General features: G+C 54.2%; 1 protein-coding gene across 2 annotated transcripts in view; it reads right to left on the bottom strand.

Moving 5' to 3' along the window:
• Positions 1-1,527: 1,527 nt before the first annotated feature.
• Positions 1,528-13,229, bottom strand: part of LOC146337421 (cytochrome P450 2F3-like) — a 36,080-nt gene continuing 24,378 nt past the window's right edge. The window contains exons 5-10 of one of the 2 annotated variants that reach the window (XR_014784962.1): positions 13,023-13,199; positions 12,141-12,282; positions 11,289-11,476; positions 8,765-8,906; positions 6,652-7,252; positions 1,528-5,980 (exon numbers count right to left, since the gene is read on the bottom strand). Coding sequence is in view for 1 of the 2 variants with exons in the window: in XM_084814559.1 (XP_084670685.1) it covers positions 7,071-7,252; positions 8,765-8,906; positions 11,289-11,476; positions 12,141-12,282; positions 13,023-13,199 (831 nt within the window). In the remaining variant the exon portion in view is untranslated. Of the gene's footprint in view, positions 7,253-8,764; positions 8,907-11,288; positions 11,477-12,140; positions 12,283-13,022; positions 13,200-13,229 lie in introns of both variants that reach the window. The other variant, XM_084814559.1, reaches the window with a different exon arrangement.

A 13,229-nucleotide genomic window follows, 5' to 3' on the forward strand; every position in this document is an offset into this window, starting at 1 on the left:
CTTCTTTGTGGTCATTTCAGCACCAAGTGCAGACTCTTTCATTTCCTCTGGCCTTTAAAAATGCGCATTTTTAGTGTCCTGAGCCATGGTTTGTTTGTTCCTTATCTGCTTTTATTGTTCTTTCTGGAAATGGCTGCGCTGCAGATGGTACTTTTATGACAACAACGACAATGCTGGCTGGGCATGATGGGAGTGGTAGCCCAACATACACCGGAGAGCTCCAGGCTGCAGCAGGCTGTGCTGTGTACACCCCAAGGTCTTGCATAGAGCTTGGCCCAAAGCTAGCAGAGGCAGAAGCCCTTAAGGCGAGGGTGGGCAGAACGTTGAACACGACCCACAGGGCGTCTCCCAGTTGCCTGCGAGGGCTGTGTTGGGCCTCCCCCTGCGGCCCATCGTCAGTCCCCGTGAAATCGCCCCATGTCATGCCCTGCTGGAGCCTGTGCAGTGCAGGGCAGCGGGAAAGGGGAGCCCGATGGATGCAGCAGCAGAGCCACCACTGTGCCTGCCTTGATTTCCCCTCTCCCACCCTGGGTGCGAGGAGACACACCCCCGTCCTCGCTTCCCTTCCACCTCCTCTGCCAGAACTTCCTCCACATTTGGGGGCGGGTGGGATTTCTCCCTGCTCCATTCAGTGTACATGAGGCCTGACTCCATGAGTGTTTATTCAAGACAAATCCAGTGTGGTGTAGTGGTTAGAGCATTGCACTGGGAGTTGGGAGATCCGGCCACGGAAGCTCACTGGGTGACTTTGGGCCAGTCACACACTCTCAGCCCTCCTTACCTCACAGGGATGTTGTGAGGATAAAATGGAGAGGAGGATTATGTACGCCGCCTTGGGTTCCTTAGGGAGGAAAAAAGGCGGGAAGTAAATGTAATGTGTATGTTCTGGTGTGGTAAGGATGTGCTTAGAAAATACAGGGGACCATGGAGATGGTGCCTCTATCCCAGTGATTTGGGGCAGGAGATATGGCAGGAGGAGGGGGTCGGGGCATCAGAGCAGAAAGGGTCCCAGATGTTTGTACACGATTCCCCCGCTGTCATGTACCTAGTAGCTCATCCACTGAGCCCTCCTGTGCCGCAGTGCCGCTGTGTGACGCCAGGTTGGCCCGCAATAAGACCGCGCTCATCCACGACCTGAGCAAGGATGAGAAGGCCGATCTGCTGTGTTTTACTGAGACGTGGCGGGTGAGCTGGGCGGGGTCGCGCTTGATGCTGGGCCACAGAGACATGTTGGGGACGCTGCTGGTGTCCCACCCGCCCTGCTGCCCAGCATCCATCCCTTCCCTCTATGAGCTTTTCTAGATGAGGCACCCAGCTTGGTCTCCCCCCTGCCTCCCGCAGGCTGCTCAGCTCCCTGAATTAAGCAGGCCTTTTGTTTGGGGGGAGGGCCCCAAAGAAACTGAATTTTGAATTCATCTGTGCTGCAGTTCTGTTGAACCCCGCAGTGCGAAGTCCATGTGTGACCCTCCCCCAAATGGGGGGGGGGTGTTGGATAGGTAGAGGAAATGACTGCAAGAATCAGCAGGCCTCAAACACAACTGTTCTTTATCACACACAGAAGTGACAACTTAGCAGAAGCTCCACCCAACTCTACAGGAGCTGCCAAAGTTCAAAACAATAACTAAGCCACAGTACCTCCCCCCCCCCCCCCGGATACATAGCATTCCTCCCCCCTTAGCTATCACAGTCTTCCAACCAACATGGAGGTACCCTTTCATGGCAAGGTCTCCGCACTTGCCTAGTAGGTATGCATTGCTCAGATGACCTTTCACTAACTACGGTAGGTAAGGAAGGAGTATTGCTCCCATCACTTAGTGGTTTTGCTGCCCAGCATCCTCCGTGACTGAACTGGTGGAGATGGACCCAAGTGTGGTGTTGGAGGAACCCAGGACAGTGGTTCTGGGTGACTTCAACTTCCATTGTGAGGTTGTCTCTGGGGTTCTGGCTCAGGACTTCATGGGTCCATGATAACCCTAGGGGTGTCTCAGTTTGTCACCAGCCCAACACATGAAGCAGGGCACACCCTTGATTCGGTTTTTGCTCCAAGCTGTGGGATGAGTAATCTGAAAATTGGGGGGGGGGTTTCCAAGTAACGCCATTGTCTGGAGCTGGTTCCACCAGCGCCATCCCTAGCTGAGGGACCCATTTGGATGGTCTGCCACAGGGGACCGATGGAGTCCGGCTGATTTCTGAAAGCACTTCGGGATTTTCCCATGGAGAGAGCTGGTGATCCAGCCAAGGCCCTAGTCTCGTTGTGGAACAGTGAGAAGTGGAGGGCCATTGGCCTGATGGCACCTGAGCGCCCGCTCCCACAGTGTGGAGCCCCCTCTGCTCCCTGGTATACTAGGGAGCTGCAGTCAATGAAACAGGGCGGATGTTGGCTAAAGCGCAAATGGCACATGACCAAAAGTGAAGATGACCAAATGGCACAAGACTTGAAGTGAAGATGACAGAGCACAGACTCCAGAGCACATAATTGTGCCTATTGTGTGTTAGTGCAGGCAGCAAAGAAGGCTTATTTTGCTGCCTCCATTGTGTCCTCAAGTAGCCATCCAGCAGAGCTCTTTCAGGTGGTCTGATAGCACTCTTCCCAACGAATGGGGCCCTGGTCCCCTCAAGGACCCATTGTGACCTTTTTGCATCACACTTTGAGGACAAAATCACTGGTCTCCACAGCGAATTTGATGCTGCCCGATGCGACTGACCATGTGCCCTCTCAATCCTTGCCCCTCCTGACTAATAAAAACTAGCGGAGGGCGTATGACCTGGTGGGTCCAGCATGTGGTGAGTGCTTCTCTGTGGGAAGCGGTGGTTCCTGCTGTCCTTATGGAGGCAGTAGTGCGACCGCTCCTGAAGAAACCCTCTCTGGGCCCAATGGCATTTGTCAGCTACCACCCAGTTACAATACCCCTTTCTTTGGGAAGGTACTGGACAACTGCAGGTGCTCTTGAATGATACTGATTATCTAGACCCATTCCAGTGTGGGTTTCGATCTGATTACTGGGCTGAATCAGCCTTGGTCACCCTGATGGACGACCTTCAGTGAGAGAGGGAGCGCAACCCTGTTAATTCCGCTTGACCTCTCAGCGGCTTTGGATAACATTGACCATGGTATCCTCCTTGATCGACTCCATGGGATGGGCATTGGAGGCACTGTGTTACAGTGGTTCAGGTCTCGCCTGTGAGTCAATTTCAGAAAGCAACATTGGGTGACCATTCCTCAGCCCCTTGGCAATTGAGCTATGGGGTTCCGTGGGGTACCATCCTGACCCCACTGTTGTTTAACATCTGTATAAAGCCATTGGGAGCGGTCATTAGGGGACTTGGAGCCAGGTGCCATCAGTATGGTGAAGACACGCAGCTCTGTCTCCCTGTGACATCTGAATCAGGAGAGGTTGTACAAGTCCTGGGGGGTGTCTCCACAACAACAAAAGGAGAAGCCAATGGTGGCTTACCCAAATTTTTCAAGGAGCCAGCTTTGGTCTGCGCAGGGTTCCTTGAACAAGTGCACTACACCATTCTAAGTCCCTTCACAGGAACATACTTCCAGGTGGGTGGGAGGATTGGAATGAACATCATCAGTCTGTCAGGGGCTGATCAACCAATGTGAGAGGCTTCTGCCCCCCTCCAACGTGAGAGGCTTCCCGTCCTTCCTTACAGCTGACAAAACTGCGAACGAGCGAAGCGCTGAAGCGTCACATTAATTACTTCAAAGCAAACATTAAAGAACCACAGGTGCAGCCTTCTTTCTCCCCTGAAGCTCCTGATGCGAACAATCGAAGCTTCGCATTTGTTACTCCCTTACAGCTGAGAAAGCAGGTTCAACATAGCACTTCACAGCCTTTAGGAGAGTTAACCCTCTGAATACTTGAGGCACCCTGGCTCCAACCAGCCCCCTTTCTAATTCCTTTTCTCCTTTCCACTGAAGCTCCTGATGCTGCAAAGGATTGAAGCTGCAAATTAATTACTTCCAAAAATCAAGGAAGCAAACATCAAAGGCACACAGCTTCAACATTAAGGTTCCAAAACACGTTATTTTGATGCATAGGAATCACGGTAACTTTTGGAGTGCACATTTCAGGAACAAGTCTCATTGACCACAATGGGAGTTATTTCTGAGTTTGTGCTGGGAAAGACAGAGATGGAAAACACAGGCCCCCTTTCTAACCTGATGCAGCTCAGGGTCAAAGATGTGAATTGGTTACTTCCAAATGGCAATAAACCAAACAATGGAGAATCGCGACTTTGAGATAGCGCTTTACAGCCTTTAGGGAATTTTTCATACACAAATATGCACATTTTCGTTCATATGCAAATATGTGCATTTTTGCAATCGCCATTTTATTTTTCAAAAAATGGCAACTGTGGAGCTTGAAGAGGCCACCAGGGTGAATGTGGGCTGCTTGCAAGTGTGGGAGGGGCTCAAGTATGGTCTGGGGACCAGCGAGCGGGGGCAAGGGGCTGAGCAGGTGCCCGGAGAACCTGGACAGGGGTGGGTTTGCACATCCCTACATGCAGGATGCCTCCCTCAGTCAGCCTGCACTCAAGGAGTTTGTTTTGATGTAAGAATTCCAGTAAAGATAGGGATAGCAAAGATAAGGGGCAAGAGAAAGTTAAAGTTGGGAGCAAGTGTGAAAGTTGTGCAGATTTTCTAAGCTACAGTATTTGTGGTAAGAAAGCGAAAGTGCATTGTTTTGGGTGCGATATATGTGGACCTGAAAATAATGCAAATTTGCAGAAAAAAATTGGCGCGAGGGCTCCGCATCTACCTCATCATGAACTTTATTTGCTTCTTCAAGTTCAGAATTTTCTTTCATTCTTTTTTTCTTTTCCAGGGCTAAAAAATATGTCATCACTCTCCCCAGGTCTTTCTGTATTTATTTTTAGTGTTTGCTGTTAGAATCTCTGATCTGTTGTGAATTGTGTATCAATTGATGGGATGAAGCTTCCACCCTGTAATTGGCTCCACCCTGAACGGCTATTTTATGACTGGCTGTGGGGGATGGGTCTTGAGACCCTGGCAAAAAAGAAGTTGATCCTGCCAGCCAGAGGTCTGCCCACCCTGCTTTAAGGCACCCAGGCCAAGCTGAAACCACCTGAGATGTTCTGCATGAACAATGATTTAAGGAGCAGTCCTAGGGTCTCTGGGCGAGTGTCCTGGGGCCCATAGGATGGTTTGGACAACCCCTCCAAAGGTCAGAGACAATGCCCAGGCCTCGGAAGGGGGAGTCAGAGACCCAAGCCCCTTCCCTGACCCCTCGCAGCCTGCTGTCAGGGTGGACACTGAGCCCATAGAATCCCAGAGTAGTTCTGATTCTGAGGAAGAGGAGTCGCTCCTGGGAGAGGAGCACACTCCTCTTTCCCAGGGCCAACAGCTGACAGAGATTCCTCCCACCAGCATTCCTAGCTTAGATAGCAGTCCTGGGAGTGACAGAGCGCAGGAAGCAGACTTGATGGACGCGCGACGCCGACACAGAGGGCGGCGCCAAATGGAGGGCGCAGAAAGGAGGCGTAGTGCCCGGTTGGCACGCAAACTATGGCTGTGCCCAGAGGATCCAAGGGAAAAGGGGAGGGACTCTCCCTAGTCCTTAAGTTCAGGGGTCTGCCAGTAATTCCCTTTCAAACGGGGACCAGCTGTTCCAACGTAGGGCATACGTACTCTGCTGCTCAGATCTAGTTGCAAACGGTAGCGTTGTTAAGTTGTAAAAGAGGAATAAAGCTTTGAAAAGAATCCATTTGTCTGTGTCTGGACTTGGCTACTGGATTAGACTGAGAGAGGCCTCCAAGGAGCCCTTGACAGCTGCTGCCCTCCAAGGTCGGGGAAGCAACCTCAGAGGAGGAGGAAAGGGGCTTTCCGGTGGGCAGGGGAGGAGGAGACCAGAGAGGCCAGGATGCAAGTTACCCTGAGCCTCTTCAGCCTCCTTCCCTCCCCCTCCAAAGCACCCTCACCAGACGGGCTCAAAAGCCCATCGAGCAACATCTGCAGGGCAGGAGGACGGGGAAGGGGGATCACCTCTGTCACTCCTCCTGCCCTGCAGTGGCTGCCCGGATGGCTCCAAGCACGGGGACCGCAGATCAGCGAGTGTGCAGCCCATACTATTGCTCCCGTAATGATTTAGACAGCTCCAGCCCCGTCCATGGCACCTTACAGAGTTTTGCAGGCAAAAAGAGTCAGGTCCCTACTTGCCCCCCTCCCCCCCGACAGTTCACAATGTAAAACCAGCCATGGAGAGGATAACAGAGGGAGGGCAGACAGGGAGGGAGAAGAAGAATGCAGCCAGATGCCTTCATGTGCACACCAAACCTGGTTACAGCCTGGAGTGAGGCTGATGGGAACGAGGCAAGAACCACGCGGAGGCCGTGGCTGCTGAGGGGGGAATCGAAGGCAGGCGGAGGGGTAGTGGCAGCATCCAGTGCATGTCCAGGGAGAGAGATCCACGCACGGGGGCAGCAAGGGAGAGCGGTGGAGCAAGAGGCCCTCTGGCGAGGGTGGCAGAGCTGGGGGGGGGGAGGTCACAGCTAGGGGAGTGACAAGGGAGAAGGGCTGAGGGACAGGGTGGGCTCAGCCGGGCCATGGGCAGGTCTGAGGGCGACTTCACAGGCAGGCCATTCTAGGGTGGGATGCCAAGGGCGGGGGCAGGGCGGAGAGGCCGAGCAGGGGGTTCGAAGAGGGAGCAAGAGGGGGGCAGCAAGAGCCCCGAGCGCGCGAGTCCTTTCGGAGGTGACGGAGGAGGAGAAAAGGAGGTCAAGGAGGGAAGCAGGAAGGTGGCTGGATGGATCAGGGGGGTTCTTGGCCCGAATGCTGAACACACCAGAGAGCCACCCAGGAGCCTGCTGTTGGAGAGCAGGAAGCCCAGCCCAGGGTCAGCGTCAAGTAAGAGTGCTGGCACTCCTGTGGAGCACGGATCACCGCAACACAGAGAGGTGGCCAGAGGGAGCTGAGGGGCACAGCGTGAATTGCTAAGCTTGACAAGGATGAACAATTCAGGCCTGGGAGGAGCAGCCTCTTATCTCAGGCTCCCGGGGATCCGTGGGCTGGGGGTCAAGCAAGCTGGACCATCCGGGGTGCTTTATCGGGGCAGGAGGCAGAACTGATAGGGGCGGGGGATGCTCCCCAGCCCAGTCGACTCCGGGGTGATGTCAATGTCCTTGGGGTCCATCAGGGTCTTCAGCTTGAAGTTCTGCAAAATGGTGGTGAGGAAGATGAAGAGTTCCATGATCGCCAGGCCTTCACCCAAGCACACTCGCTTGCCTGCAAGGGAGCGGGGAGAAGAACAGAAAGGCCTCCAGTCTCTGCACAGCAAGCTGGGGAGAAGCACAGGGGGAGGGCCAGCACAGTCCCCAGAGCTGCTCCTGCATCACTGGAGGCACGTTCAGGCATGGAGAGCTTTTCCACAAGAGGCATTTGTTGTGCACTCATCATTCCCTACTTGCGGCTGTTTACAGGTCCTTTAGATGACATCATGCCCCTCCAGTTTTGCTTCTGTGTCTAAAGAGCAGTTCCTGTGAGCTTTTTTTAGAGCAGGGGAAAACGCAGCAATTGATTGTGAAAGTGCAAAAAGAACACGATTTACTCGTGTATTCTGTTACACCACAGTGCCACCTAGTGGTTATGTGGTGGAAATGCAGGAAAGAAACGCTCCGTGTCTAGTGCTCTGATCCCAATCCTGCTGTGAAGCCAAACATAGATGCAGCAGAGTCAGAGCCTCGTGTGGAAAAGCTCGGCAGCACGGGGGCCTGCGGTGGCCGGGACCTCGTGGGGACGGCCACCCTTGCTCCTCCTGAAGCTCCAGCTGTCCGTGCAAAAGGGAAGCCTCTAGACCTTTTACTTGCCAGGATCCAAGGCAAAAATGTGTGGAAGCAGGATGCGACCCAATTGCCCATCAGGGTTAGGGGAGGGAAGGTGGAACCAGCTCCTGTCTGCAATCATTTCTTTCCGCGCTGACTGCGCTCCTGCAGCGGTACCCTTTAGGTGGGACTTTGGGGCAGCCAGACATCCGGGGCCCCACTGCTCAGAATGAGCAGGAGCTCCCAAAGGAAGGAGCAGGGCTGGCCTAGCACCTTTTGACGTGAGGGAGGCAATACAGATGGCCATCTAAAGGATCCCTCACCAAAGACCAGTAAGGCTAGCGCCTTAAATTACCCAGCTGCGTCACTGAGTTCCTTATCCGTATCCTGCCTTGCCGCTCCGTTATTTCTTGTTTGCTCGCTCTCCCCTTTCATGTCACCCGCAATTGAGAGTGGCAGGCAGATTTCCCGCTGTGTGTGGGCAGCATCTCTGTTCTTGGAGCGAGCATGTTGGTCACAGTTCCCCGTGGGGAATTCGCTGCGGGCCCAGGCTGGGGGCTGGGAAGGCGGGCAGGAGGCGTGCCCTGCCTGAGCAGCCAGGCACCTTGATTGCAATTATTAGTTTCAAGCCGCCTTGCTACAGCAGGCCTGTGGAGGAACATGTGCCTCTGAGCACGTGCAGGACGCATCTCACACCGTGTCCTCACCTCCCCATCCTCTAGGATGAAGGACTGGCGAGGGCATAATTCTCTGGAGGCAGGCTTGCATCCCAGAACCTCTCACCACCAAGAACAAAAGGAGTGCTGCGCTATACAGGGGCAAAGGATGGAAGAGGCCTCCTCCTCCTCCTCCTCATCTTCATCATCCTCAGACACTCTTAACCCCGCCCCCACACACACACCTCTCCCTTTACAGAAAAGGAGGCCTTGGAGAAGGGGATGTCAATGGGGCGGCTGATCCCTCTTCTGCGCGTTACCTGCAGAGAAAGCCATGAAGGCGTCATTCTTCTTGAAGCGCCCGCTCTCATCCAGGAAATGGGTTGGGTCAAAGGAGTTTGGGTTCTTGAACTGCGTGGGGTCAGACTGAGATGTGCAGAGGAGGGGGATGATGTTGAGATCCTGGGCATGGAGGGAGAGAAGCACAACAGAGAAGAGGAGGAAGGTATGGATTAAAAGAACCATGGCGGAGCCTGTATTGGACACATGCTGGTTAAGGGGGAACAGGCCTCAGGTGGAGGCAAGGCTGTCAGGACCGTAGTTCTGTCACCTGTTCTCAAGGCCACTCAGAGTATCCACAGCCAGCTCTCGCCCATCTAGGCTTGGTGGGAGGGAAGAGAGGCCATGGCTCCCTGGCAGGACTGAATCCCGATATGCTGTCCCCGGAGGCTGTTCTAAGTGGTCCGGAGCCTGGTCGGTCCAGTTGCTCCGGAACCGCTGGAGTATTCTAAGGCCTCCTGTGAGGCCTTGGCAAGGCACTTTGCGGATAAAATTGATCAGATCAGGAGTGTTATTCCGTGTGCCATGGATACAGTTAGCGAACGAGAGGCAGCCTGTGGCAAACCGGTTTTGTGGGATCGGTTCCAGCTTCTTCCTCCTGATGAAGTGGACAAGGTGCTTTCATCGGTACGGCCGACCACCTGCTTACTTGATCCTTGCCCACCTTGGCTCATTATGAGCTGCAGAGAGAGGCTGGGTGAGGGGATCAGGGCGGTGGTGAACGCCTCCCTTGAGGAGGGAGTGATGCCATCTGCCCTCAAGGAGGCAGTGATAGGACCCCTCTTAAAGAAGCCTTCCTTGGATCCCCAAGTTCTGAACAACTTTTGCCCAGTCTTGAATCTCCCATTTTGGGGCAAGGTGATTGAGCGGGTGGTGGCGATGCAGTTGAGGGCACACTTGGAAGAAGCCGATTATCTAGATCCATTTCAGTCGGGCTTCTGGCCTGGGCATGGGACAGAAACGGCCTTGGTCGCCTTGGTGGAAGATATGAGGAGGGCTTTGGATAGGGGCAAATGGTCCTTCCTTGTTCTCCTCGATCTCCCAGTGGTTTTTGATACCGTTGACCACGGTATCCTCCTGGACCGCCTGGAGGGGCTGGGCATTGGAGACATTGTATTACAGTGGTTCCGGTCCTTCCTCTCTGGCAGGTTCCAGAGGGTAGCACTGGGAGAGGAGGTTTCGGACTTGTGGCCGCTCACTTGTGGGGTGCCACAGGGTTCCATCCTCTCCCCGATGCTAGTTAACATCTATGTGCAGCCGCTGGGGGCTATCATCAGGAGGTTTGGGGTGTGGTGTCATCAATATGCGGATGACACGCAGCTCTATCTCTCGTTTAAATCCTCACTTCTAAAGGTTGGCCATAGAATCCCTATCCAAATGTCGGGAGACAGTGTGTGGCTGGATGGGGAGGAATAAGCTGAAGCTGAACCCTGACAAGACCAAGGTACTTTTGGTGGGAGACAAGGGGAGGTTGGGGGAGGTTGACCTGGTGTTGAAGGGGGTACGGCTACCCTTGAAAGACCAGGTCCGCAGCCTAGGGGTCATTTTAGACTCCTAGCTGTCCATGGAAGCTCAGGTGTCAGATGCGAGCCAGGCAGCGCTGTACCAACTCCATCTGATACAGCGGCTGCGCCCCTTCCTTCCCGACCATCTGCTCCCATCAGTAGTACATGCCCTGGTCTCCTCTCATCTAGACTACTGTAATGCGCTCTACATGGGGTTACCCTTGAAGATGGTTCAGAAGCTGCAGCTGGTGCAGAACACAGCAGCTCGCTTGATTAAAGGCAGCTGCTGGCATGATCACATCACTCTGGTGCTGAAGGAGTTGCCCTGGTTACCAGCTGTTTTCTGGACCAAATTCAAGGTGTTGGCTTTGACCTTTAAAACCCTATATGGTTCTGGCCCAGCCTATCTCAAGGAGCGCCCCCAGCAGCACCAGACAGGCCACTTAACAAGATCAGCCTCGGATGGCCTTCTCTCTGTCCCATCAGCCAGGACAGCTAGGCTGGTGAGGACGAGGCAGAGGGCCTTCTCTGTGGTGGCCCCTGCTCTGTGGAACTCCCTCCCTAGAGAACTCTGCCCTGCCCCCTCTTTAATGAGCTTCTGCCACGCATTGAAAACTTGGTTGTTCAGGCAGGCATTTGGGGTGGGTTATGAACTTGAGCACACTCTGGGAGAGAGCGGAGGACAGGAAGGCCTGGCGTGCTATGGTCCATGGGGTCACGAAGAGTCGGACACGACTTATCGACTGAACAACAAAGGGTATTTTTAGAACATGTTTTAATGCTTAATTTTACTGTTTTTGATCGTTGTATTGTTGTACGGGTGACCGGCCAGATGAGCGACTAAGAAATTAATTAATTAATTAATTAATTAATTAAAAATATCTCTCGTTTTAGAAAACAGTCAATGGGGAATTGAGGTTGGATGCTGTGTGCTGGTGCTGGGAATCCTACAACAGGTAAAAAAGACTGTCCCCACAGAATGTTTGTCAGTTTCCCAAACCTTGGGCAGGCTGTATCCACGGAATTCAATGTCCCGCGTGACAGTGTGGGGCACTCCCATGGGCACAATGTCGGCATAGCGTTGGATCTCGTGGATGACGGCATCCGTGTAGGGCATCCGGCTCCGGTCTTCCATGCAAGGGCTGCGGTTCACCCCGATGACTTGGTCGATCTCCTCGTGGAGTTTCTCTGCAATGAGGAAGAAGCTGGGAGAGTCCTGATGTTCTCCACAGATATTGGATTGCCAGGGAGATGGATGGGTGGCGGTGGCTTGCAAGGAGTCAATGACAGGCAGGCAGCACCAGCCCTGATGGCTTCCTGCGTGTGAGGTGGGGCTGGGACGAGACACCCACTGGTTTCAGTGAGCTGAAGTGCCCTTAAGTCTTCCCCTGCGTCCAGGATACCCTCTGTGCACAGCTGTAGCTGCTGCACAATCCCAAACTGCGCTGGCATTTTTGCCAATGGAGTTCAGCAGAGTAACATCCGATAGGACTAGGTGCTGGCAGCCAGCAGTTGCCTTCATGCCCTGGCTGTGGCTTTCCCAGAGGCATCTGGCTGCCACTGCATGCAACAGAATGCTGGACTTTGCTCTGCCTTGGTCTGATCCAGCCTCGGGGCTCTTCTCATGTTCTTATGTTGACCCTGGTTGTGAAATTTGACCAGGTTCTCCATCCAAAGCACCTGATATGCTCTGTCCCATGGCCCCATAGGGGGCTTTTCTGTTCCCACATCCCCTTGACTGTCCGGCCTTGTACGTCTTTCCATCCCCGCATCCTCGGCCTCGCAGCGAGGGGGCAGCTTGAACAGAAGAAATCCCACCCGCCTTCCCTCCATTCCACTCTTGGTAGCGTACCTTCCACCTCCGGGTGCCTCATGAGGATCAAGAGCCCGTATCTCATGGTTGAGCTGACAGTCTCCGTCCCAGCAAAGAAGAGGTTCACTGTGGTCTTGGACATGGTGTCCTCGCTGAAGTGTGTGTAGGGGTTGCTCTTCTCCTGCAAGGGGGATGAGAGAAGCTGGCAATTCTTTGCAGCTCAAGTTCCTTCGCCCTCACCACAAATCCTTGAAAGACGTCGTGAATGCGTGCATTCCCCAGATGGGGAGCAGAGGCGGAGAGGCTTGCCTCTCGCCCGGACTGGACAGAGGTCTGAATCCAATGCTTCCCATCTGCGGTGCAGCCCTCCACGCAACAGAACGGTGGGGGCTTTGACGTTACACGGGGACCGGGGCTGCACCTTTTGGGTCTCACTCTGCACTGGGGTGCAGCACCCCAGGTCCAGGAGCCCATGCAGCACCCTGAAAGCCCCCAGGATGCCCCTCCCCCTTTCCCCAGCCACCAGTCGCGAGGGGGTTGCCCAGCTTCTGCACAGTTCCCCCCCAACCTAAAAGGCTGAGATGCCTCTGCGAAGGCTTTAGGGGCTGGCAGGAAGAGCTTCAAGCTACACTGTGCCGGCATCTTTGGCTGTTTGGTCTGTCATTGTTCCCACTGCTATCCTAAGCAGTCTGAATGCTGCTGGGGCAGTCTGGGTGCAGCAAAGGCATACCTACATCACAAACCTGCACCAGTTTTGCACCAGCTTAACCATCGTGGCTTCCCCCAAAGAATCCTGGGAACTGTAGTCTGGAGATGGTGCTGAGGGACAGCCCTCCCCCCCAGCACTACAATTCCTGGGGTTCCCTGCAGAGAGGGGAAGTGTGAAGGAGTGCCGGCTGCTGCCCTGAGCTCTGAGGATACCTGCTCAACTTTGATGAGGAAGCAGTCAATGAAATCCCGCGGGGAGTTGGGGTCCAGTGTCTGCCTGTTTGTCTCCAGCCGCTCACCCACAAACTCTGCCAGCTTCAGGTAGTTTCTGTAAATCTGCCGGTGAGGCCCGGGGATGTGCCTCATGATCTTCGGGAAGGTGAAGAGCAGCTGGAACGGAGTGGAGAAGAAGATGCAGCA

Source organism: Heloderma suspectum, chromosome 10 (assembly GCF_057233095.1).
Source record: "Heloderma suspectum isolate Gila_16-S chromosome 10, 16-S_ref, whole genome shotgun sequence".
Lineage (NCBI taxonomy): Eukaryota > Metazoa > Chordata > Lepidosauria > Squamata > Helodermatidae > Heloderma > Heloderma suspectum.